At 41.7% G+C, this 23,208-nt stretch overlaps 1 protein-coding gene across 4 annotated transcripts in view; it reads right to left on the reverse strand.

The window, feature by feature from the left end:
• Positions 1-20,916, reverse strand: part of ythdf2 (YTH N(6)-methyladenosine RNA binding protein 2) — a 35,012-nt gene extending 14,096 nt beyond the window's left edge. For 2 of the 4 annotated variants that reach the window (XM_041213472.1, XM_041213471.1), the window contains exons 1-4: positions 20,502-20,916; positions 20,227-20,251; positions 17,332-17,411; positions 9,860-11,425 (exon numbers count right to left, since the gene is read on the reverse strand). In XM_041213472.1, coding sequence (XP_041069406.1) covers positions 9,860-11,425; positions 17,332-17,411; positions 20,227-20,251; positions 20,502-20,528 — 1,698 coding nt within the window. In that variant the 5' untranslated portion in view covers positions 20,529-20,916. Of the gene's footprint in view, positions 1-8,773; positions 9,079-9,859; positions 11,426-17,331; positions 17,412-20,226; positions 20,252-20,501 lie in introns of those variants that run through there. The other 2 variants (XM_041213469.1, XM_041213470.1) reach the window with 2 other exon arrangements.
• Between the last annotated feature and the right edge of the window lie 2,292 nt (positions 20,917-23,208).

Genomic DNA, 23,208 nt, shown 5'->3' on the forward strand with positions numbered 1-23,208 from the left:
GATTCCATGAGTATGACTATGTTGCTTGAATAGTCTGTGAGAAGCTGTCCCAATTTTGGTACAAGCCCACAGCTTGTTAGTAAGGAGCACTTTGCAGGGTCACCAGAGTTTGCCAGTCATTTCAGTTGCCTCAGTTGATGCCAGTGGTCCATCCAGTTTCACTCTTTTTTTGACTTTCTAGCAGTTTTGATACAACTGAGTGGCTTGCTAGGCCATTTCAGAGGGCATTTAAGAGTCCACCACATTGCTGTGGGGCTGGAGTCACACATAGGCCAGACCAAGTAAGGACAGATTTGTTTCCCTAAAAGACATTAGTGAATCAGATGGGTTTTTACAGCTACTGACAATTGTTTCATGGGCATCATTAGACTTTAAATTCCAGATTTTTATTGAATTCAAATTCCATGATCTGCCATGGTGGGATTTGAACCTGGGTCCCAGAGACTCTGGGTCTCTGGAATACTAGTCCCATGGCAATACCACTGCACCACTGAACCCCCCCTCCCCTCCACCCCCCAAAATGTCCAAAGACTTTTTAATTAAACCTACGTATCATCTCCACCCACAAGTAAAAGCCAGAACTTTACTGGACCCCTTGAGTTTAATCACCAAGCTATTGGAACCAAGAGCTGACAGATCAAATACAGGTAACAACAGGGATGAAACAACAGGCTTCAGCATAGTGGCTTAGAGAAGACCACCTAATATTTGCTTTTTGGGGCTCGACTGTATTTTTAGGCTCTCCCAACGTGGACATTTAGGAAAGGCTTCTTTCCAGAAGATATTATGCTGTCTAACTCCTCCCATATGTCACTCTCACAAATACCTAAATTTGCGAGCTTAATTCATGCACATTTAAATATTTCTTAGGGTTCACTGTGGATTAAAGGTTTACAAATTTTATCAAAAATACATTTATGCCAAGTTATGCAAGTTTTCAAAAAAAAACAAATGGGAGCATTCTGGATTGTACTTCTAAATGAGTTATGGCCATGAAATGCTGGAAACACTTTAATAGGGCTCTGTAGGCTAATTCCAATTTAACTGGCACTGCTTAAACCAGAGGACACTTAAGACTTTACATTTACTCTGGGTCTTGTGTCAACTGGTGTGCTTCCATCTATATTAGCCTTTAGATGAGGTGTTAAACTGAGGTCCGCACCTACGTTCTCAGATGGATATTAAAGATTCCATAATACAATTTTTTAAAAAAGGAGGGGGGTTCTTAGTATCCTGTCCAACACATATCCTCAACCATTACCACTAAAGCAGATTATCTGGTCATGTATCTAATTGCTATTCGTAGAAGCTTGTTGTGTGCAAATTGGCTTCCCAGTTTTCTACATTACAACAACATCTCATTGGTTATGAAGCACTTTGGGCCAGCAGCAAAAGCTATGAAATTGCTAATTCATCCCATCCTATCAGCAAAGCCTTTAAATTCCTTTTTTCCCTCATACTTTATTTAGGCTTCTCTTAAATGGATTTATGCTATGATCACAACTATGCCCTACACCCACCCTATCAAAACATCTTATAATTTTAAAGACATTTCTCAGATCACCCACTAAGCTTCCTCCTTTCTAGAAGAAAGAGCACAAGTATAAATTCTTGGGTCTGGATTACAAGATAGATTAAACAAACATATTAAATTGACCAAATGATAAGACAATAAAAGTTGTGCAAATTCCTGGAGCTCATTCCTTGCAATGCTGGATTGGTGCTGTGCATCAGTATGCTGAGTATGGTTCTATTTTGTATCAGGGTTCAAGCACTGCAACACAATGAAGAATGTGTTTAACAGGTCACAAGAAGAAACTGAGGCAGACCACTAATTCCACAAAAAGCAGTTGTTTCTGTCCCCGGCCAGCTTTATGGACGAGGTTATTTATATGGCCCACTCAAGACGCACATGTGCAATCAGCAGCCTTCCAGTCAAAGTGCCTGAATCATACATGCCCTGAGGGTAATTAAGGGAGATTAGGGAGGTGCATGTGGCATTCACCGAACTGTCATATAAGCAATGCAGTGCCAATGTTTCCAGCCACATGTAGATTCACGTCAGTGATTTGTCCCATGCCACAGGGTGACAATGGATTTTATACAGTGCAATTAAATTATGAGGCAAGGCTGTACAGTCTAGGCTTCAATCCCAGAGTACAGAGGTTAAGGGGTGATTTAATTGAGGTGTTTTAAGATGATTAAGGAGTTGACAGGGTAGTGAGAGAGAAATCTATTTCTCTCATGAGCTAACCCAGAAAGAAGGATGCACGACCTAAAAATTACAGCAAAGTCATTCAGGGGCCTGGTCAGGAAGCAAATCCATGACTTCTACCACCTGAAAGGATAAGGGCAACAAGCACATGGAAACACCATCATGTCCAAGTTTCCTTCCTAGTCACACCATCCTGAATTGTAAATGTATCACTAATCCTTTATTGCCACTGCATCAAAATCCTGGAACTCCTTTCCCATCAGCTTTGTAAGTATACCTACACCAGATGGGCCACGGTTATTCAAGAAGGTGACACTCCACCACCTTCTCAAGGACAATTAGGGATGCTTTCCTTGCCAATGACTCTCTCATCAGTGAATAAATAAAAACAATTCCAGCACTTTGGTTAAGAGATTACCAGGACACCCATATGTTTTCATCTCAAGTCTTCACACTACACTCATTTCCTAACATTTAACTGAAACTATTTTTTTGCATTGCCTCACATACAAGATACTTTTATTTCTTTGTGAACAAGTTCTTAGTTTAATTTATAGCAATGAATATTGATGCCTCTTAAGAGTTACTGCCTTTGACATCTTGCCATTTACTATTCTATGTGCCAACTATCTATGGCCCAAAACGTACAGAACTTTTTCTCTTGGGAATATTTCATTCACTCAGTGATAAAATTATTTTCCCATGAGTCGCTTCAGTTTAAGTATGTGTTCCTGTCCAGGTTGACTCCAGTCTGCAGGCCAACCTAAAATCGAATAAAAAATTCCCACTCCCAATACTTTGTGTTCCAGGACACTTATTGAGCCTAGTTCCATGGATGCCAAGAGATCCAAGTGACAAATCTTTACACAAGACTCTTGGCATCAAGTGCTGACTTAGCTGATCTCATGTGCTACCTTGGGCTCCCCAGTTATTTAGTTTTAATAAAAGTCCAGAACCTGGCCACTACCTTTCTGAAATTACAAATAAACTACATCTTGCAGAGTGCCATTATCTACTTCATTTACATTAAGATCAAAGCATAAATCAGAAGTTCATCCACAGGAACTCCTCTTCCCAAGTCCATATAGTTTCTTCCCAATCTTGCTTTAAAAGTACTCCTCCAGCTCAGCTCTTTGTAAACTTTCACCAGCTGTTGATGCTACTGAGGCTTAACTTGTCTTTTTCTGTGAGATTTGCCCCCACCTCTTTTTTTTAAAACGCAGGTGCTGTGTTTTCATCTACAGAAACTTAGCATATCTGTTTTTCTCAGGAGATCAGTCAGTTTAAGGAAATACTTCCAAGTCTACTTTAGCACCTTAGGATATGACCCAGGGTTTTCAGTCCCTTCAAATCTAACAACCACCAGCTTGACACCAATTCCATTCCAAGATTCTCAGATATTCAATATACTACAGTAATTTGTTCGCAAGTCAGCATTTTCTTTTTCCAAGACAGTAAATAATCACTTCTTATTCCTTCTTTCAAGGAATTCTTCCTTCAATGGCTAAATTGGGCTCAGGAGCACAGGATGCACAGCACATTTTTTTTAAAAATGTCAGGCCATTAATCAACTTTCTTAGGAAAACAAGAGTGCACACTCAGCTGTGGAAAACATATTCCCCCTGTACTGTTTATCTGGTTGAATTTTCAGTTAGAGACAGCGAATGCATTAGATCTGAAGTTTCATTGTTGGGGAAGTCTCAACACAGCAACTGAATTTTCACATTTTTCTGCAGGCCTGATGCCTAACTTTGTTGTCAGCACTCAATTTTATTTGATATATAAATGTATGCTAGCATCATGTCACAAGCACACAGATGTACAAAAATGGTTTGGTGCATTTAACACAACAGCAGGCACTTCAAATGAATACCAGATGGCAAGACACATGAATATCTGCGATGCCTTTGGAATTCTCAAGGTCTCAATTGATATTTGGGAGCAGTGGAGAAACACTCTTAATTGTGTTCTAACAAGACTTTATATTAACTGACAAAGAAGCTCCATTCACAATTACAATTTGAGTGTTTTATATTGGCAGCATTTCAGTTTGAGTTTCAGGCAGCTGTAATCTATTCAACCTTCCATATCCCAAGGACGAACTTTGAGACCCCTCGGGAAACTGGACCAACAAGTCTGTTGGCAGAACCAGAGTTAGTAGCTTAAACACTGGGAGTCAGCTCACTGCTGCCAATCTCCCAGAATCTGAACAGAGATAGCACTGTATAAAGGCAGCCCTGTCACAAAGCAGCACGTATTGTAATTTGCTTCGTTAGTGCTGAACAAACTTTCTCTCGTGCTTCATCAATATATATCAAGCTGAGTTTACTGAATTTTAACTTCCGATTAAGATTCAATGCATACGAAAATTTTTTCAGAATGTTTTCTGACCCTGGACAATGTTCTCACCAGGACACACTGGGAGCACAATTACATCAGTGTAACAGAACTCCTATAAATGCCACCAAGATCACAGGGATGCAGCAAAAATGCGGAAACCTGGTAAAACACAGCTTTGCTCTGGGATTAAGGCACAAGGAGCAGCATACAAAATGTCAGCTTAATTATGTTGAAATTTCAATACAAGCTAGTCAGCCACATTATTTAGATGCTTTCTCAATATGTATTTCCCGTGGCCAATTAGGAATTGCTCAATCTTTATCCTTCCTTAATGTGAAGTCTCAGGCATGTGCCTACAGAAGTGACATTTCAAAAATAATTAACTTGAAATGCAGTGTTTTGGGACGTCCCAAGGACATGAGAACATAGAGCACTGTACAAATGCAGTTCTTTTGATTTTTCATTTCTTCAGTCCTCTATGCAAGTGACTCCCAAGGCATGCTCAAGCAGCCCATGTGGTAGAGCAAGAGAAAAGTCAGGAACAAACTCTCACCCCAGCCCCCACCATGTTCAGGTTCTTCCCTGCCTCTCCTAATTACAGCCAAGATTGTGCATTTACTTTTACGAAATCAGAGTGAAGATCTGAGCTATTTTGTTAAGTCTTTCACGCAGCCAAATAAGTGGTAGAATACATCACAATGCTATCCACCACTGCGAACTACCCCTCTTCCCCCACCAGTGTCATTGGGATCAATGCCTATTAGATAACAGTCTTCTCATACCAAGCAATAATTTGACTCTGTGGCCAAATAAAATTTCCAGTACTCCAGGTTATTGGCAGGTCACTTGCATGTCCTCTTGGAAAGAGGACTAAAGAAATGAAAAATCAAAGGAACTGCATTTGTACAATGCTCTTCTTTGTCGCAAATATTACATATGTCAGTACCTAGCCTACCTTTTGGATCTACAGCAATTTCTACTGCTCGTAGTGTTATTTTAAGTTCTCTTACAAATAAGATAGTTGCACTCATAATAACTTTCATGTAGAAGGCTCCCAATGGTGCTTCATAAAGGAGAAGCTATCTGCAAGCATTAGAAGAGTTAGAAAAGATCAAAATAATGGCTAAGGATTTGAGACAGCTTTTTTTAAAGGCAGGGAGAAGCAGCAAGGCAGTCTGCTTTAGGTAAAGCATGCCAAAGATCAGAGCTGGTATCCATGGAAACTACACCGAAGGTGGGAGCAGAGGGTGCACATGCCACAAATCAGGAAGACCAAAAAAACAAAGTCTGAAAAAACAAACTGGCATTATTATAGCACTTCCCACAATCCCAGAATATTCCAAAATGCTTTACAACCAGCAAAATATTCTTGAAGCATAGTCACTGTTATAATGTTGGATACATGGCAGCCAATTTGCATATAGTAAGGTGATACTGACTAGATAAAATATGTGACGTTAGCTGGGGGATAAATACTGACCAGGATATCAAGGAAAACTTCCCTGCTCTTCAAAATAGTGCCGTGGGATTTTTAAGCCCAAAGAAGTTTGTTTATAAAACATCAACTGCAGAGCACTCCGTATTGCAGTGAAGCATAGGCTGGGATAGAGAGCTAGAGCAATTGAGTAAAATTTGTACATCAGGTTTTACATTCCAAGTAGGCCTGAACATTTAAACTCATCTGCCTAAACAGAGTTTTAGGCTAAGGATGCAAATTGGTTATCAGAACTTAGGCAAACTTCAGACATTGGCACCCACCTTTCCAAATCATATGACCTCAGGGCCCACAAAGTGCTCGACAGCCAGTGAAGTACTTTTGAAATATAGTTATTGTTACAGTGTAGGAAAAGCAGCAGCCAATCTGCACACAGCAAGCTCCCACAAATAGCAATGTGATGACCAGATAATTGTTTTCGTGATGTTAATCAAGGAACAAATATTAGCCAGGACATTGGGGATAACAGTCCCACTCCTCCAAAAAAATGCTAGGGATCTTTTGTGCCTACCTGACATCTCACCCAAAAGTCTAATCTTAGGGCTTGAATCAGACTGATGGAATAAAGTCTCCCCTCTTTGGGGGTGACAGTCAAGTGAGATTAATTTTAACAGAGTTACAATTTTGTGCACAAACAATAGAATTCTCACAGAAAAATTGGTGGGCTGTATGGCAACCCCAATTGCATAGGGGCATGAGGCTAGGCTTCAGGTACAATGCCAGCATATGAAATATCAGCTTTTGTCTGCATGCACCTCATGCCACAATTTATTTGCAAGTCTCAAGTAGGAAGCTGATTCTTTAATGAACCTTGAGCGTGGAGAGGGGCATTAAAGTTTTTATTTAAGTTTCCAGTGTCCAGCTGATAATGAATACACAAACAAGTGATAAAATTCAGTAACTGGAAAAAGTGCAGAACAGAATGTGGTTATAAAACACAAGTGAAACAAGGACACATTTTGGATTGCTTGCTTGGTAAGTGCCTGAAATAGCGTCAACCTCTGCCTTAAAAAGCACAAATCAGGTTCTTTTTAAAAAAGATACACAGGGTTAAGTAGAGCTTTTATCAGCCATTTCAGGTTGAGCCAACAAAATGCTCTCTAAATTTGACTTTACTCAATTATCATGCCACTTACACAGATTGATGAATTCTGCTGAATAATTCTTGGAGGAAGTGTGCACATTAACAGTAAGGTGATAAAAACTTGCATACTACAGCACCCTAGCACATCAGAGCACGGAACAAAATTTTTTGTGCCGATTGTTGCTTGGATTTACACAGAATTAACCGCAAACAGGCCATTTGGCCTGTGTTTGCGTTTATACGCTGCATGAGCTTTCTTCCGACCCTTCCAGCATATCCTTCTATTCCTTACAGGGTGGCCCAATTTATTAATTACACAGCAAGGTCCTACAAACCACAGTGGAGATAAATTTCCAACACTTTAGAAAGTGCCATGGGATCTTCCTCATCCACCCCAAAAAGTACATAGGACCTTAGTCTGACCTCTTACCCAAAGAGGACATCTCTGGCAATGCAGCACTCGCATTCACAACATAAATATTAGTAGAGATGACATGCATAAAGTCTTGGGCGTGAGGACTGAACCTGCAATCTCTGACCTCACGGCAATGTTAGCACAATGGAAAGGACAATTTCAACATCAGGAGCTTTTCAAATTCTACATAGCAAGGGTTAGGTAAAACGAAGACTCTCCTCCCCAGCTTCCAGTGCATCAGTGCGATATCTTTCATGACAATCCTGAAACTAGAACCTATTTGACTCATACTGTAGTGAGTTTTCCTTCTGTGCTGTGTGAACTTGGATCTATCCAAAATTGCCTAAGCTCATTCCAACAAATACAGCAGCCAGAGGAAAGGTGCTTTCATGTAAGATTTTAACCCAGGTTAAATATAAATACAGCATCCAAACCCACTGCTCCACCCAGAATATTAATGAATATTCTATCTGGCACAGATAAAACAAAGAATCCAGCCTCAACATTTAATTTCCATGATCAGAATACTTAAATCTCATGTATTTTCCAAAATAATTACCCTTTCGTGGTTATTTTGAGTTTGACTATAGCAATCTAAAAAATTCATTCTCTGGCAAGGTCAGTATTTGTTGCCCATTCCTAATGCCCATCAGCTGGGTGGTGGTGGGCTTCCTTCTTAAACATTTACAGTACATGAGTGAAGGTGCTCCTGCAACGCAGTTAGGGAGTTCAAGGATTTTTACTCAGCGATATATGTTCACATCCAGATGATCAGTAACATTATGATGGTATTCCCATCATCCTGATGTGTTTGTCCTTTTAAATGGAGGTTGCGTGTTTAGGAGATGCTGCGAAAGAAGTTTTGCTGAGCTGTTGCAGTACATCCTGTAGATAGTACATACTGCAGCCACAATACACAAAAAGTGGATGTTTAAGCACGTGAATGGGGTACACCGATCAAGACGACAACTTTGCCCTGTACAGTATATGGAATTTGCTATGCAGTATTTTAGATACCATTACTGTCATAATCAACTATTTACAACATCTGTATTTAGCCATGTGAACAGCACCAGACCAGCATGTCACCATAAATCAACCATAGATATTCATCCATCTGTTGGTGCTCCTGAAGCATGTTAATGCTGAGGGATGGACATGCTGCAAGTCACTTAACGTCAGCATCTCGCACACAATAATCAAGTACAGAATGCTTGGATGTGGAGTAGCGCTCCCTTTATTATGCCCCAACTTTAGAGAAGTGCCCCACCATACAAATAATGCTTTTCCATTTATTACACCAGTCGCTGTGATTTTCTCATACTGTCAACACAATTCCAAATTAGAGGTAATTGTGGACCATCAGGATGGAGATGAACTGCCACAAAATCATTTTACAGTTAACAGAACGTTCAGTTAAAAGAAAGTCTGGCTGGACTTAACGCAAGTTCAGATGGTGAAATGAAAGCAATACTGCGGATGCTGGAATAAAAACAAGGGCTGGAAATACTCGGCGAGTCTGGCAGCATCTGTGGAGAGAGAAACAGAGTTAAAATTGAGTCAAAAATGACTCTCTCCACAGATGCTGCCAGACCTGAGTATTTCTAGCAGTTTATTTATCCTAGTGGTGAACTCAGACTAATCCATTGCACCAACTCACCCCCAGAGGTTTCAGGTGGCCAATATAGTCAATTGAAATGGTTGGTATTTATTACATTTTTCTACTTCCTACAAGCAGAAGCAAAATAGAATGCACACTAGCATTTCTGCAGAAATATGTGCCAAGCTTGGTCATGAGCTGCATCCTAATGCTTCAAATAAATTTACCAACGGCATTAAACTGTACGAGTGGCCAGTGCTGTCACTCGTCTTATTTTGCAAATATTATTAGTGAAAAGAAAAATCACATTTGAGCCAATATTCACATGATGTACTCGTACGATACCCCAAATTCATCGCCCTAAGTTTTTCTCACCATTTCATCCTACCCTCAACTCAATGCCCTACTCTGCCCAAGTTTGGATGGACAACATCTATAATGTTAATGCAGGGAGAAGAGCTACAGTTCAAGGGGACATTGAACATTTTACACCCTTCCCATAACATTTATTATGAAATTATAGTGGCACTACTTAGATAAATCTAATTCTATAAGCTATCAATTCAGACAGAATAAGGTTTAAGTGAACAAGATTTTTGTATGTTAAAAATGAAACTTAACACTGAACTCAAAAGCTTGCAGGGACTTCCCAGGTTGACAATTTTCAGCACATTACAATCTTCCAATTAACATTTTTTAGTATGACCAACCTTTTTAACACATTCCTCCTCCTCTTGACGTTTTTCGTAATGAGAAAAGTCATCAAAGATGGAGGTCGTATGCTTGTAACTGGCAATAATTTTCAGAACCTGCTTGGCTTTTTCCAAGGGCACCTCCTGAGTGTCTCGGGAGTTGGTGACAGGTTTATTCTCATTGTTTTCCAGGCGAATGTGCCGCAGTTGACTATTGGGCACGTCCTTCACAAATATCCACCTCACGTCAAACCGTCCCTTCCATTTGTCCTGAGACCACACCCCAGCACAAGTGTTGTAGTCCACAGTTGACTTCATCTCGGCGACACCACAGAAGTGGCCACTCCCGTTGACGCTAAACAAGAGGTAAACAGGGCCCTTGCCATTCATGGTACGGTAGGCTCCATCCAGTCTCTTATTGCCATGCTCGGTACTACACCAAATGGAATATTTAATAGAGCGATGGATGTCATCCTCGGAGTAGCTCTTAATGATGAAAACGCGTCCATGTTTGGGATTCCAGTCAAAATCCTTGGGGTTGTAGTTGTTGACAGATCTCAATTTCTCCAAGACTGGATGCGCTTCCACAGAAGCTGAATTTGAATTCCCATGCGCCAGCCCAATGCCTCCAGCATCCACTCCATTTTGGCCAAAGCCAGCTGCCCGGTTGCGGGGTGCAACCCAGCGGTTTGGCTGTGGCTGCTGTTGCACTGGCTGTGGTGGCACCTGCTGCTGCTGGCCCGAGGACACCTGCTGCGGCTGCATGTTCACCACCTGTTGGCTCACTGGCAGCTGAGGTGGCTGGCTTTGCTGCTGGCCACTGGCTTGAGTTGATGGTTGAGGAGCACTTTTGGCCACAGTCCCCTTGTTATCCCAGGTACCAATATCCATATTATGTTTAATTGGAGGCGGTGGAAGGGATGGTCCACTAGACCCACCTTTTGCCTTCTTGGGTTGGGGTTTCGCTGGCTTGCTTGCTATGTCTGCCCATGAAGTTGGTTTCGGGGGAGCGATAGTAGTTGGTGGCATGGGATTAGAAGGTATCGCATTATTTGAAATAGTCGATATAGGATTACTCCCAACAGCAGAACCTACCATTTTAGATACGTTACTAGCGACCTCACCACCACTTAACTTCAGTCCTGCCATTCCTTGGTCAATGCTGTTCATACCTGGTGCTTTATTCAGCGTCTCGTTAGTAAAAGCTGACTGTCCATCCATCATAGCTCCACCCAGAGAGCTAGGAGGGTAGGCATAGCTGCTGGGGCTATAGCCTGAGCTTTGAGTGGACTGTCCCTGAGAACTGCTGGTCCCCCAAGCTGAGAAGTCCACACCACTAGGGAAGAAATTAAACCCATGCTGGCTCAGGAAAGGAGTGTTCCCCAAAGTTCCTGGCTGTCCAAACATTGCATCAGGTAGGAAGTGATGCTCTCCATTACTCAGCTGTCCATACGACGTCAGATAGGGCATAGGTGGGTCCCCTCCTGTAGACCAGGCAGCTTCACTTAATGAATACTGGAACCCTATAGATGGACTATAGTAACTTGGTAGGTAGGAGTCAGACATGGCAGTGTAGGTGTTGTTCTGTTAAAAAATTAGAAATATTCAGTAAGAAAAGTTGCATGAAGTACAATAACCAATATCTTAAGAGTCTTAGTTAACTCTCAAAATCTAGCCCACAGCTGTAAGAAAACAAGAGTAGTGTTCAGCAATGTCATATGGATTTTCATAACACATTAAAGTGGGTGTATGAAGTTTCCACCTGTGTCCACTTAAATCGTCAACACTGCTAGGGAACGTAAAAAACCCCAGGAACTTTGGGGCTATACAGTAGATACAGCTAGGCCCCTCCACCACGATTATAAAACTTCTTCAATCCTCTCAAAGTTACCACTGAGAAATACAATATGGATTTTCCTGACTTGAATCATTGAATTTTGAAGCTCAAATGTAAAATAAAGCATGAAAATTGTATATCTTGCATAAGTTGGAAAGATTATGCATTGAAGAGATTCTTAGGCTTACCCCTTCTTAAGTTTCCTCAGTCTCCACACTAACACCCAAGCCTCTCTTAATAGGAGTTTCTAACTGAGATAGCAATAAGTCAATGCTATTCCTTCCCAATGATCATCCATATTACTTGTCTGGTGTTGCGTGGAGCATAACTTGAGGTTGGAAACTTGGCATGTGAGGAAATCATTTGTACACCTGAATCTTATTAAACTCTACAGAGCTCTAAATTACCATCCTAAATTCATCTCTCTCATAATCATTAGTAGTGTCAGTCTAAATTTAAGCCCTAAGCTCCGGAATACCCTCCTTAAATCTTTCCTCCTTTAAACCACTCCTTAAAATCTACCTTTTTGACCAAGCTTTTGGTCACCTATTCTAATATCTCCTTACGTGGCTCACTGTCATATTTTCATTTTACAATGCTCCTGTGAAAGCACCTTGGGGTGTTTTATTACGTTAAAGGCGCCATTGATAAATTTAAAGTTGTTGGGAGAATGACTTCCCTTAATTGCACTAATATCCCTCACCTAGACAAGTATAAACACTATTTAAAAATGTGAAATTCTTTCTTCACTCCCCCTGTTTAGAACACAAATTTTATTAACTGCAAGAGAAATAGATAAACAGAAAAAAGGCATTATAAATATTACAGCACATACAAAAGGTTAAAATAAATCACATCACAACGAATGGGTCAGCATAAAACAAACAGAACAAGGACTCATCTAATTATAAAGATTTTTTTTAAAAAATGAATAGCTTTAAACAATTTTGCTTGATCAAATGGTTTTATAATTCTGCAAAGTAACTTGGCCATAAACATCTCCATGGAAGTACACAAATGCAGCCTTTGTTCTGATTGCTGAAGCCCAAACTATATGTACAATTATACTACATTCTAATTACAAGACTAATGGAGAAATGGCACAACCCTCCTATTCAATCCTGCTGCAGCTACTCCCATTAGGCATTCAGTTGGAAAGTTGAGAACTCAAAAGGTGACCAACGGTTGCACCATTTACTAGCAAAACAGAATAAAGAACTGTTACTTCATTTAGAGGGGAGAAATGCTTGGGTCTTCCAATTGTGTCTCACAAATAACTGAATAGTACAGTCAACTGCCCAACAAATGAAACTGTCAGGCAAAAAGAAATGACTCCTGTAAACTTATATTTCATCTAGTGCTGCTGTACAATCCCACCCTATCCAATCCAAGGTAATGACTGGGAAAGCGCACCGGGGATTTCCCCATTCCTCGCACAGGCATCCAAAAAAAATGACAGGAGCATTAGAAAATAACCAATCATCCTGTGCTTGCAGGCAATTTGACCATAGGCAGCATCAACAACCTGCGTTGAACTATACAAAGAATGCCCCAGGGTACTTCACAAATAGGAGCTAACAAAATAGTGGACATTAAGACACTGTCACATATCTGGGTTTTTAATCCTTTTCCTTCTTGGAATGGATTTTTGGATTGAGCTACTTTTAAGCATAATTTTTTATTCCAAAAAAAAAGGTGACTATGTACTGGGTTGGAAGAAAATGCTTTCATTTAAAAAACACGTATTAGAGCCAGACTGAACTAGTCATGATAAATCAGAACAGTCATGATCTCACCTCAGGTGCTCTGAGAAAATATTCACTCCTCAGGGATAGAACATCCCCTTCCGTTGAGTTTTGCATTAAGCTAGTTTCGTTTGGAATAAAAACAGAAAATGCTGGGAAAACTCAGCAGGTCTGGCAGCATCTGCGGAGAGAGAAACAGAGTTAACATTTCAAATCCCTACGACTCTTCTTCAGAGCTCTGAAGTAGTCATATGGACTCGAAACTTTGTTTCTCTCTCCACAGGTGCTGCCAAAACTGTTGCGTTTTCCCAGCATTTTCTGTTTTTACTTCAGATTTCCAGCATCCATTGTATTTCTCCTTTAGTTCCGTCTGGGTTTGGGAGAGTAGCATAGAAGAAAAGGAGAGGCAGTAGCAGGCCTGATGAGCAGTACTACAGTGAACCACTAGTCAGAAACCAAGACAATTTTGCTAAGGGACAGGAAACAAGGGAACACCCATCCATACGTTTGCAACCTTTGCTGGAGCTGACTGCTAAGTCAGTCAAGTTATAAAGAGAATGCTACAAAGGCAGCTTTGGTCAGTAGGAGAATACAACAAGGTAGTTAACGGTTAAAAAAAGAGAATCCACTAATGTGGAGGAGCAAGGCACATTTGTTATTTTGTATTATGCAAAGGCAAGTTGCCAACTTCCTGATGTGCTTTTAAGTTCGCCTCCAAAAAGATGGGGCAAGCACAAAAGACACAAAGATCACGAGGGGACTTTATCATTATACCATTGGACTATGTCATCATCCAGGTACATGTTAGGCTGCATAAAGTATACTGCCAAGTCTGCTGCCCAAGAGCAGCAGAAAATACTTACAAAATTGACTGATCCTACTTAACTAAGGAAGGAATCTATGGTGAAGCTGATACTTATAGGCAAAAAGAAAAGGGTGTACAAAAGATTGATTGAAAAGACGGGAAATGTTTTCTAAGAGGAGTAACAGAAGGAAAGCTTTAGGCAGAGAATTCAAAAGAAAAGGCACCAGGCTGTCAAAGGCTCAGCTATCAATCCAAAGATTGCATAAAGATAATGGGTAAATATACAAAAAGAGCAGGCCAGTAAGGAAAATGCTAAATAGTGACTAAAGCATGAGATTCTTAGCAGTTAAGAAGTTGAGGTAAGGACAAAGGCAAAAAGTGCTGTGGAGATGTCTTTGTGATAGACCGGAATAGAGGTCTGAAGCTGAACTCAAGGTTGAGCAGGGCACCATGGCTCCAAAAGGTCTGGGTGAACTGAAGTTTGTGGCCATGGAGTGACATAGGGATGGAGAATCAGTGGAAGGCAAAGCAGGTTGGAATTTGTGGTGAGGGTTCACTGCCTTGATCTTCCAGATGCTGAGTTGGCGAGCTGTGAACCATCCAAGATTAGACATTGGACAAGCAGCTCAACAGGAGTGGGGGAGGGGCATCAGCAGAGGCAGGTGTTATCAACATATACAGAAGCTGACCCCATGCCTGTCCTTGGTCATAACTGAAGGTCTACACAACCAGGAGATGAAAGGGGAAACCACTAGAAAAGGGGAGGGAATCTCAACAAATTCTATTCCAAGCTGAAGAACACCAAGGCCAATTTTAGCTTTTTTTGTGATTCCCTGACTAAAATCAGCTAACTCAGCACAATCCCATAATTGAACAAAGGTCATTATGGTCTAGATGGCGAAGTACTGAATAGGTATGGGGAGGATAGCTTTAAGAAAACATTTTAGAAATGGAGTAACTGGCCCTTGTATGGACTACCACTTTCCAATCTGCCCTCAAAGTTGTCTCCACCTTAGCCTCCAAAGCACTGAAGCTCTGAAATGTAGACCAATAAACTTTCAACTTAAGATTTGCCAGCATTCTTGCTCTTTGTTTGCATTTTAATTCTTCTCATTCCAGGTAACCACAATTTCATTAGCCTGTCTCTCAAACATTTTGAAAATGACATTTCGAACATCTGGATGGGAATTATTCTCAAAAGATGTTTAGTTTTTTTATACATAGAGACATCTGTTTAAAGGCACAGATTAGCAAACCAAAGTTAGTTTTAGCTTCTTCTCATTGGGAGAAGTCCAGATTAGCCACAACAGTGCTTTATCATTCCAGTGTTTGATTCTACTCTTGATGCTTCCACCCTCTGGCGCATAATCTAATCCTCCTCCCTAACAAAGAAATCACTAAAGACAATTAATGATAGAGAGAGGCAGAAAATTTTTTAGATAGATCACAGCAACTAAACTCCCCAAAGCCACAATTAAATACACTTCAGTGGGGAAAGAAACCTCAGGATTAACACATGCACTACCACCATGTAAAAAATGAGTTCTTATATTCTAGAACTGGCTACAGCTTCAAAACAAATGGGAAGCTCAGGATAGACAAGGAAATAGGATGAAGTATACAATCACTTATGAGATGCATCAAGGATCATTACAAACTTTTGAGGTACTAGTGAAGCGTCTGTCCTCAAAATGGCTCGATTCCATTAGTAGCTCTCTTGCACCTGATCAGCAGATAATATAAAATGCCTCTCAGTGATGCAACGAATGAGTGCTACATTGTCGGAGATACTGTCTCTGAGAAAGCAAGGCCACACATTTCAGCTAAAGTGGACTTAAAATCCCATGGTATCATGTAATAAACAGGTTGTTCTGCAGTAGCCTGGGCCCAGTAATTTCAACCAACTGATTTACCGATCGCCATTCTCATTTGCCTTTTATGAGAACTTGTTGTTTGGAAATTGGTTACTACATATGCATAAGTGAATTAACTTCAGAAGTAATTGGTTGTGAAGCACAGACATCCTGGTGAAATGTTAAGGTGCCACATAAATGGTATTGTTGTTAATTGGTGTAATGAACCTGCGAAGGATCTAATTTTGAAATATGCTCACTGTATATTAATTTGGTAAACTGAACTATTTTCTGCAGGTTATAATAGAGAAAGCCTTGAGCTCTTCTGCTGGTACAGTGAATAGAGCCTAGTGTGATTCCATTAGTGTCTCTTGCTTAGGGGCATAACAATTGACCTTATGAGTCCCTGCTTCAGCAAATCAGCTAGATTTTTTAGTCCCTGACACTAACCAGTGAGTTCTACTGGCAAGCATATGTATAGATGTCAAACAGAAACTCAGACTCAGTTGTGATATTCATCAGCAACAACCTGCTTTATACAGTGCCTTTAATGCAAAGTTTGCCTAAAAATGGTAGATTTTAAAAAGTTGCTTAAAAGTGGAGTGCCTGTTGTCACACAATGCTAACGGTCACAAAATAAAGACATCAAATGATTGGAGCTGCAATCATGCAAGGCGTCAACACTTCCAAAAGAGGGGAGGAGAAAAATTGGATAGGTACACTATGGAAAACAGTTCCCATTTTGAAATGTAATATTGGCATTTGTACCCATGCTGTTTCTGCTCATATTCACAGAAAATGAGGTTCCCAATTTCAGTTACTTAACTGAAGGACTAAATCTAGGTGAGACTGTGGATGAAATGTTGACAGGAAAGGAAAAGGTGAGAACAAAAGATAGCAATCTACCTACAATACCCTCAACAAACCCGGGAACAATGACAATACCGATCATGTGCAAAAAAAACCTAAAAATTTCTGTTCTAATTTGCCCTAACAAATTCCCATCCAACTGAAGGAAACCTACTCACAAAACTTAAATTCACCATTAATACTAAGACATTGCTAATTTTATTTTGCAAGAACATAGAACTGCCCCCCCCCCCCCCCCCCCCCCCCCCCCCCCCCCCCCCCCCCCCCCCAACTGCCATCAACCTCCAGTGTTTCACATTATAAAACCGATGGAACAGGATCCATTTCCTCCTCCTGAACTCCCACTCCATGAATTGCTAAACAAATTCTCGCACACTCACCTGCCTGGTCTGATTGCTCAAATAAGGCTCAAAGTCATCGTCGTTTAGTGCATCCTTTTGATGAACAGCTCCATTTTGCACTATAACAAAATTGGGGGGGGGGGAAAGATTTAATGAAAACTGGAAATTTTATTATGTCATTAACAGCAGTTACCCACCAATAGCAGTGTTAGCCTCAAAGGCTACATATGAGAGCTGAATCTGGTAATCAAGAGCTGAAATAGAATTAGGTGAAGACAAAATCCCAACATTTCGCTCTCTTGCTTCCCCTCCAGTTGCATCCTCCTAGATAGCAACTATCAGCAAATAGGGAATCATCAGACAATCCCACTCCAATCCTCACCAGACACCTACTCCTGCACTTCCAACCAAGAGTCCGGTCAGCATGACTCACTAGCTCACCATGCAGTGTATTTATTCATTAGGCCAGACAAGCACGTGGTGCAGCCGTTCAAAGATCTAGCATTCCTGCCAAGATAACAAGCTCAAGGCCTATGAATAGTAGCTTGGCTTTCTCATCACATGTTTTCACTAACTGGGTATATTCTCAGTTACAAAACCCAGGCAACTTTCCGTAATAATTGCCTCAACCAGCTCTTTAAATAAACATAGCATAGTAGTTGCGGTAAAATAGATGGCGCTATTACACAGATGCTTTTACAACATCAGCTGCAAACTTCAAGGAAGAAAATGCAATAAGCAAAACTCTTCACTGGGTCAGATGATAAATGCACTGCCTTGCGTGGTGCTTAGTCAGAGATCTAAAAGTTCCAATCTGGCCCCCAGTCTGTGCTGGAGTGCAAATAAGAGGTTCCATAATTTGCCTCAGCAGCTCAGGGCTACAAAACATCAAATCAGTCAGGATTACTGCCCCGATCACTATTTAAGGACCCCTGCTGGAAAAGTGCTCAACCATGGATATCAGCCATAGACAGGATTTCGTCAAGTTGTGGTGACCCTTCCAGTTGAATAGCATGCCATCACAACATCGAGACCTACAAGGGCTGGCTAACTGGAGCTATACCTCAGTGTGAGTCAGCACCTTATGGGAAGTGGGAATTTTTGGGGGGGGTGGGGGGAGAGAAACTAAGCTGTACACCAAAAGAAAAAAGTTTCATTCAGGCATCTTACTGGGCATAGCTAGCCACAAGACAGTATAAATTCTAAAATCATATGAAGCGTGCCACTATTTTAATTGGGAACAGTAAATTATTCCTTTAAATAAACCAATGACGCAGGAAGCCCACAGAATGTGATATGATCAACATGCTTTTATGGACATAAATAAAGCAATAGAAGCATTTGTGAATCTGCTGGCCAAGTGTTTATAGTTCAAACAGCAAAGCTAGCAGAGAACCCAGAAGGATTTTTCCATTGACTGGATACGAGACCCCATATTGATTACCAGGCAAGTTTAAGAATGTGGCTTGATCAATCTAACAAGCCTTTTTGTTTAATTCATCACATGAATTGTGGCCATTATGAGGTTTGCTTCTACATTAATAGCTTCCTTGATTACTATGTATATTTAACCTGTGTTTGAGACTTGTGACCAGTTATTATTTTGGTACAGCAAAACACAAGCAAAAGATGGATGCTTTTGGAATGGCCTCACAGAAAGAAAATGTTATAAATTGTCTAGGTGTCAGGGTGATTTAACACTCAAGTAATGAACTTATGATAGGCAGGGGACACATGCTGTATGGCTGGAAAATCAATTACCTCTCAAATGAGCACTCTGCATCTGGGAAACGTTTGGGTGGTATACGTTTATGATTAAGGATGGCAGCGTTGTCACTGCAAATGCATTTACACAGAGTGGTATTTATTTGTCCTGGAGATGCAACAAAATAGCTTGCACGTCTAAAACTTGATATGAACGAGCTTGCTCCAAATAAATGTGTCTGTGGTTTCTTGCTAGGAAAGGACCATGTGAAGACAAGAGCAAAGAATGGGAAGACTTTTAACAGGATTAGAAACAAAGGGTAGGCGGCATCAGGATTTGGTAGAGGGAAAGCACAATAGCAAAAATCCTTGGCCAGGCTAGTTATTTCAAATAGCAAAACTATTATAAATTTTCGCAACTGAACTCTACAAGAAATTTTCCATATAATTATGAGAAAGAACTACAACTAAAAATATAACAAATCTTTCAAACAGTAGAAAGCGTTAGAAGAATTTACAAAACTTACATAGAGGCAATCTTTTAAATCCACAAGCACAGTGTAAAAATTTGATTGCAACATAGATTAAACTCATTCAACAAAAATGATGAAATGTTCTCCCCTCCCCCAATTAAGGGAGTGTCTTGCAACTATAATGTGTATAATTCTACTTAACTCTCCTCTGGTGTTAAATGTACATGTTTTAGCAATTAAAAATCTGAAGCCTCCAAAAGTAAAAGTAGGTACGGTCAACAATGCAATTGTTTTGCTGTAAAAAAAAATAAAATCTGCAATGAGGATGTCAATGAAATGCATTAGTCATTCTTCCTGTTCATGGGGAAATGTGCATTTTATGTCAGAGATCTTTATAAATTTAAAAGATCAAATTCTCTCAGATTTCCCGTTCCCACCCCCAGACAGACGGGGAAAGAAAGAAAGAAAACGAAGGGAGAGTTGAGGCGGCTAAGGCATTGGAGACTTGGTCCTACTCGAGCCCCAGGATTTAAGGCCTGTGCTGCTTCCCTTCCCCAACCACAGGAACCTTCCTTATCGCGGATACAAATCTGTTAAGAGTAATTAATTCTCTATAGAGTCCAATACCCCGCTTCTCCCCCAAAACACCAGCCCCCCCCGCCCCCCTCCGACAAAAACCAAAGATCTAGCCACCATTTTAAAATAAGACACAAGACAGCCCGAAAACTGCAAGGAGGAGGCGGCCGTACTTTCTTACCTTTATTTCCTTGGCCTTTCGGTCTCTGCGCCAGTCGGTTTCCGGGCGGAGGGGGAGGGGGAGGGGGGAGAGATAGAGAAAAGAAATATCATTAATCGAGTGCCGAGGCTGCGGCCTAAACCCCCTTGTGCAAAGGGAGAGGGGGTGGGGAGGGGGGAGGAGGAGGAGGAGGAGGAGGAGAAAGGGGGGAGGGGGGCGGCCAGAGGAAAATCCACAAACACCCGGCCCGTTTGACCGGGGCGGGGGGAGAAATAGGTTTGGTTTCACATCCTTACCTGGTCCAGGACGCTGGTGGCCGACATTTCTTCATGAACCGAGGCCGGGGGGTGGGGAAGGGGAGGGGGGAATGAGTAGGTACGCGGGTCCCGAGGCTGTGGGCTGGGCTCCAGCGGCCTGCACAGCGCGCTGACTAAACAGGGTACGGGAGGGCGCCGCGCGGCCGAGGATTGCTTTTATTTTTTTTTCTCTCTCCGACCGACCGAGCGGGCGGACTGGGTCCCCGGTGGATCGATCTGCGCTGCCGCCGGGGTTTATTGTCAAAACTTGTCCGACGACTCGCTTCTGGCCGCTTCGCTCTGCGCCGCTCCTCACTCGCTCTCCCTCCCTCACACAATGGCCGAGCCGCTCACATGGGCCACAGCGGAAACCCAACTACAAGAGCGCCGCCCGCCCGCGCACTCAGCTCATCCCAAACCCTCCCCTTCAGATCGGAAGCAGCCCGAACTCCAGAGGTCCTCCTATTGCAGCGCCACCTGCCGTCCCGGAGGACTCCTCCCGGCAGGATCCCATACTTCAGTAATTCCCCATGGAGGAATTGGATATGTAATAGAATGTTACAGCACACTATTTGAATACCTCAATCAAATCTCCTCTCGATCTTCTCTTCTCCAAGGAGAATAACTCTAGCTTCTTCAATATATCCACATAACCGAAGTTCCTCACCCCTGGGACCATTCTCGTGAATCTTTTCTGTGCCCTTGACTCTTAACACCTTCACACCCTTCCTAAACTGTGGTGCCCAGAACTAGACACAATGTAGGGTTGCCAACCCCCCAATTAACCTGGAGCCTCCCGAAGTCTCCAAGAACAAAAATAAAAAATAGTTGGAAAAACTCAGCAGATCTGACAGCATCTGTGGAGAGGAAGACAGTTAAAGTTTCAAGTCTGTATGACTCTTCTTTAGTCCTGAAGAAGATTCATAGGGAATTGAAACGATAATTCTGTCTTCCTCCCCACAGATGCTGTCAGACCTGCAGAGTTTTTCCAGCTATTTTTGTTTTTGTTTCAGATTTCCAGCATCCACAATATTCTGCTTTTATCAATCTCCAGGATACTGCTGTGTGCAATCTTGGATAAAGATCATAAGGACATTTAAAAAATCTTTAAGAATTTCACCTTACAAGATATAAAAATATTTAAAATGGAAAAAAGGCTGTTTAGCTGACATTTAAGCACCATCCAGTTGGGTAATAAGTCTTCTTGCTTTCCAGTTGGAATAGGAAGGCAGTCCATCACAAGGATGTATGTCAAAACAAAAACAAAAACAGAATTACCTGGAAAAACCCAGCAGGTCTGGCAGCATCGGCGGAGAAGAAAAGAGTTGACGTTTCGAGTCCTCATGACCCTTCGACAGAACTTGAGTTCGAGTCCAAGAAAGAGTTGAAATATTTCAAATAGAAGGGTCATGAGGACTCGAAACGTCAACTCTTTTCTTCTCCGCCGATGCTGCCAGACCTGCTGGGTTTTTCCAGGTAATTCTGTTTTTGTTTTTGTTTTGGATTTCCAGCATCCGCAGTTTTTTTGTTTTTATCACAAGGATGTATGTGTTGGACGATGACTGACTAGAGTGTGGGGGCAAGTCATGTGATGAAACCTCCAAGAATACATTTCATTACAGTTGGCAATTGTAACGTATACTCCAATTGTGACCAAGCTGGTGTTTTTACACAAGTTTAACATAACTTCCTTCCTTTTGTAATCTTTGCCTCTACTTATAAAGCACAGGATCCTATATGCTTTCTTAATTGTTTTCTCAACATGCTCTGCTACCTTCAATGGTTTGCGTACATATACTCCCAAGCCCCAGTGCTCCTTCACCCTGTTCAGAATTGAGGTGGTGGCGTAGTGATATTGTCACTGGACTGGTAACCCGGAGACCCAGGATAATCCTCTGGGGACTGGGGATTGAATCCCACCATGGAAAATGGTGCAATTTGAATCCAATAAAAATCTGACATTGAAACCATTGTTGTAAAAACCAATCTGGTTCAACAATATCCATTAGGGAAGGAAACCTACAGTCCTCACCTGATCTGGCCTACATGTGACTCTAGATCCATAGTAATGTGGTTCATTCTTAAATGCCCTCTGAAATGGCCTAGCAAGCCACTCAGTTGTATCAAACCGCTAAAAAGTCAACAAAAAGGAATGAAACTGGACAGACAACCCAGCATTGACCTGGGCATTGGACACAACAGCAGCAAACCCAGCCCTGCCGACCCTGCAAAGCTTGTGCCAAAATTGGGAGAGCTGTCTCACAGACTAGTCAAGCAACGGCCATACTCACAGAATCATACCTCACAAATCATCTCCCAGACACCACCATCACCATAGCTGGGTATGCCCTGTCCCACTGGCAGCAGAGGTGGGGGCAGGTTGGAAATAGTCGGGATGGAGTTGCCCTGGGAGTCCTCAACATTAACTCTGGCCTCAATGAAGTATCATGGCCAATCCCCACCCCCCCCCCCAAGCTGATGAATCAGTACTCCTCCATGTTGAACACCACATGGAGGAAGACCTGAGGGTGTCAAGGCCGCAGATTATACTCTGGGTTGGGGGCTTCAATGTCCATCGCCAAGAGTGGCTTGGTAGCACCAGCACAAACGGAGCTGGTCGAGTCCTAAAGGACATAGCTGCTAGACTGGAGCTGTGGAAGATGGTGAGGGAACCAACAACAGGGAAAAAAATGCTTGACCTCATCCT

The sequence above is a fragment of the Carcharodon carcharias genome, chromosome 19, assembly GCF_017639515.1.
Source record: "Carcharodon carcharias isolate sCarCar2 chromosome 19, sCarCar2.pri, whole genome shotgun sequence".
NCBI classification, from domain to species: Eukaryota; Metazoa; Chordata; class Chondrichthyes; order Lamniformes; family Lamnidae; genus Carcharodon; species Carcharodon carcharias.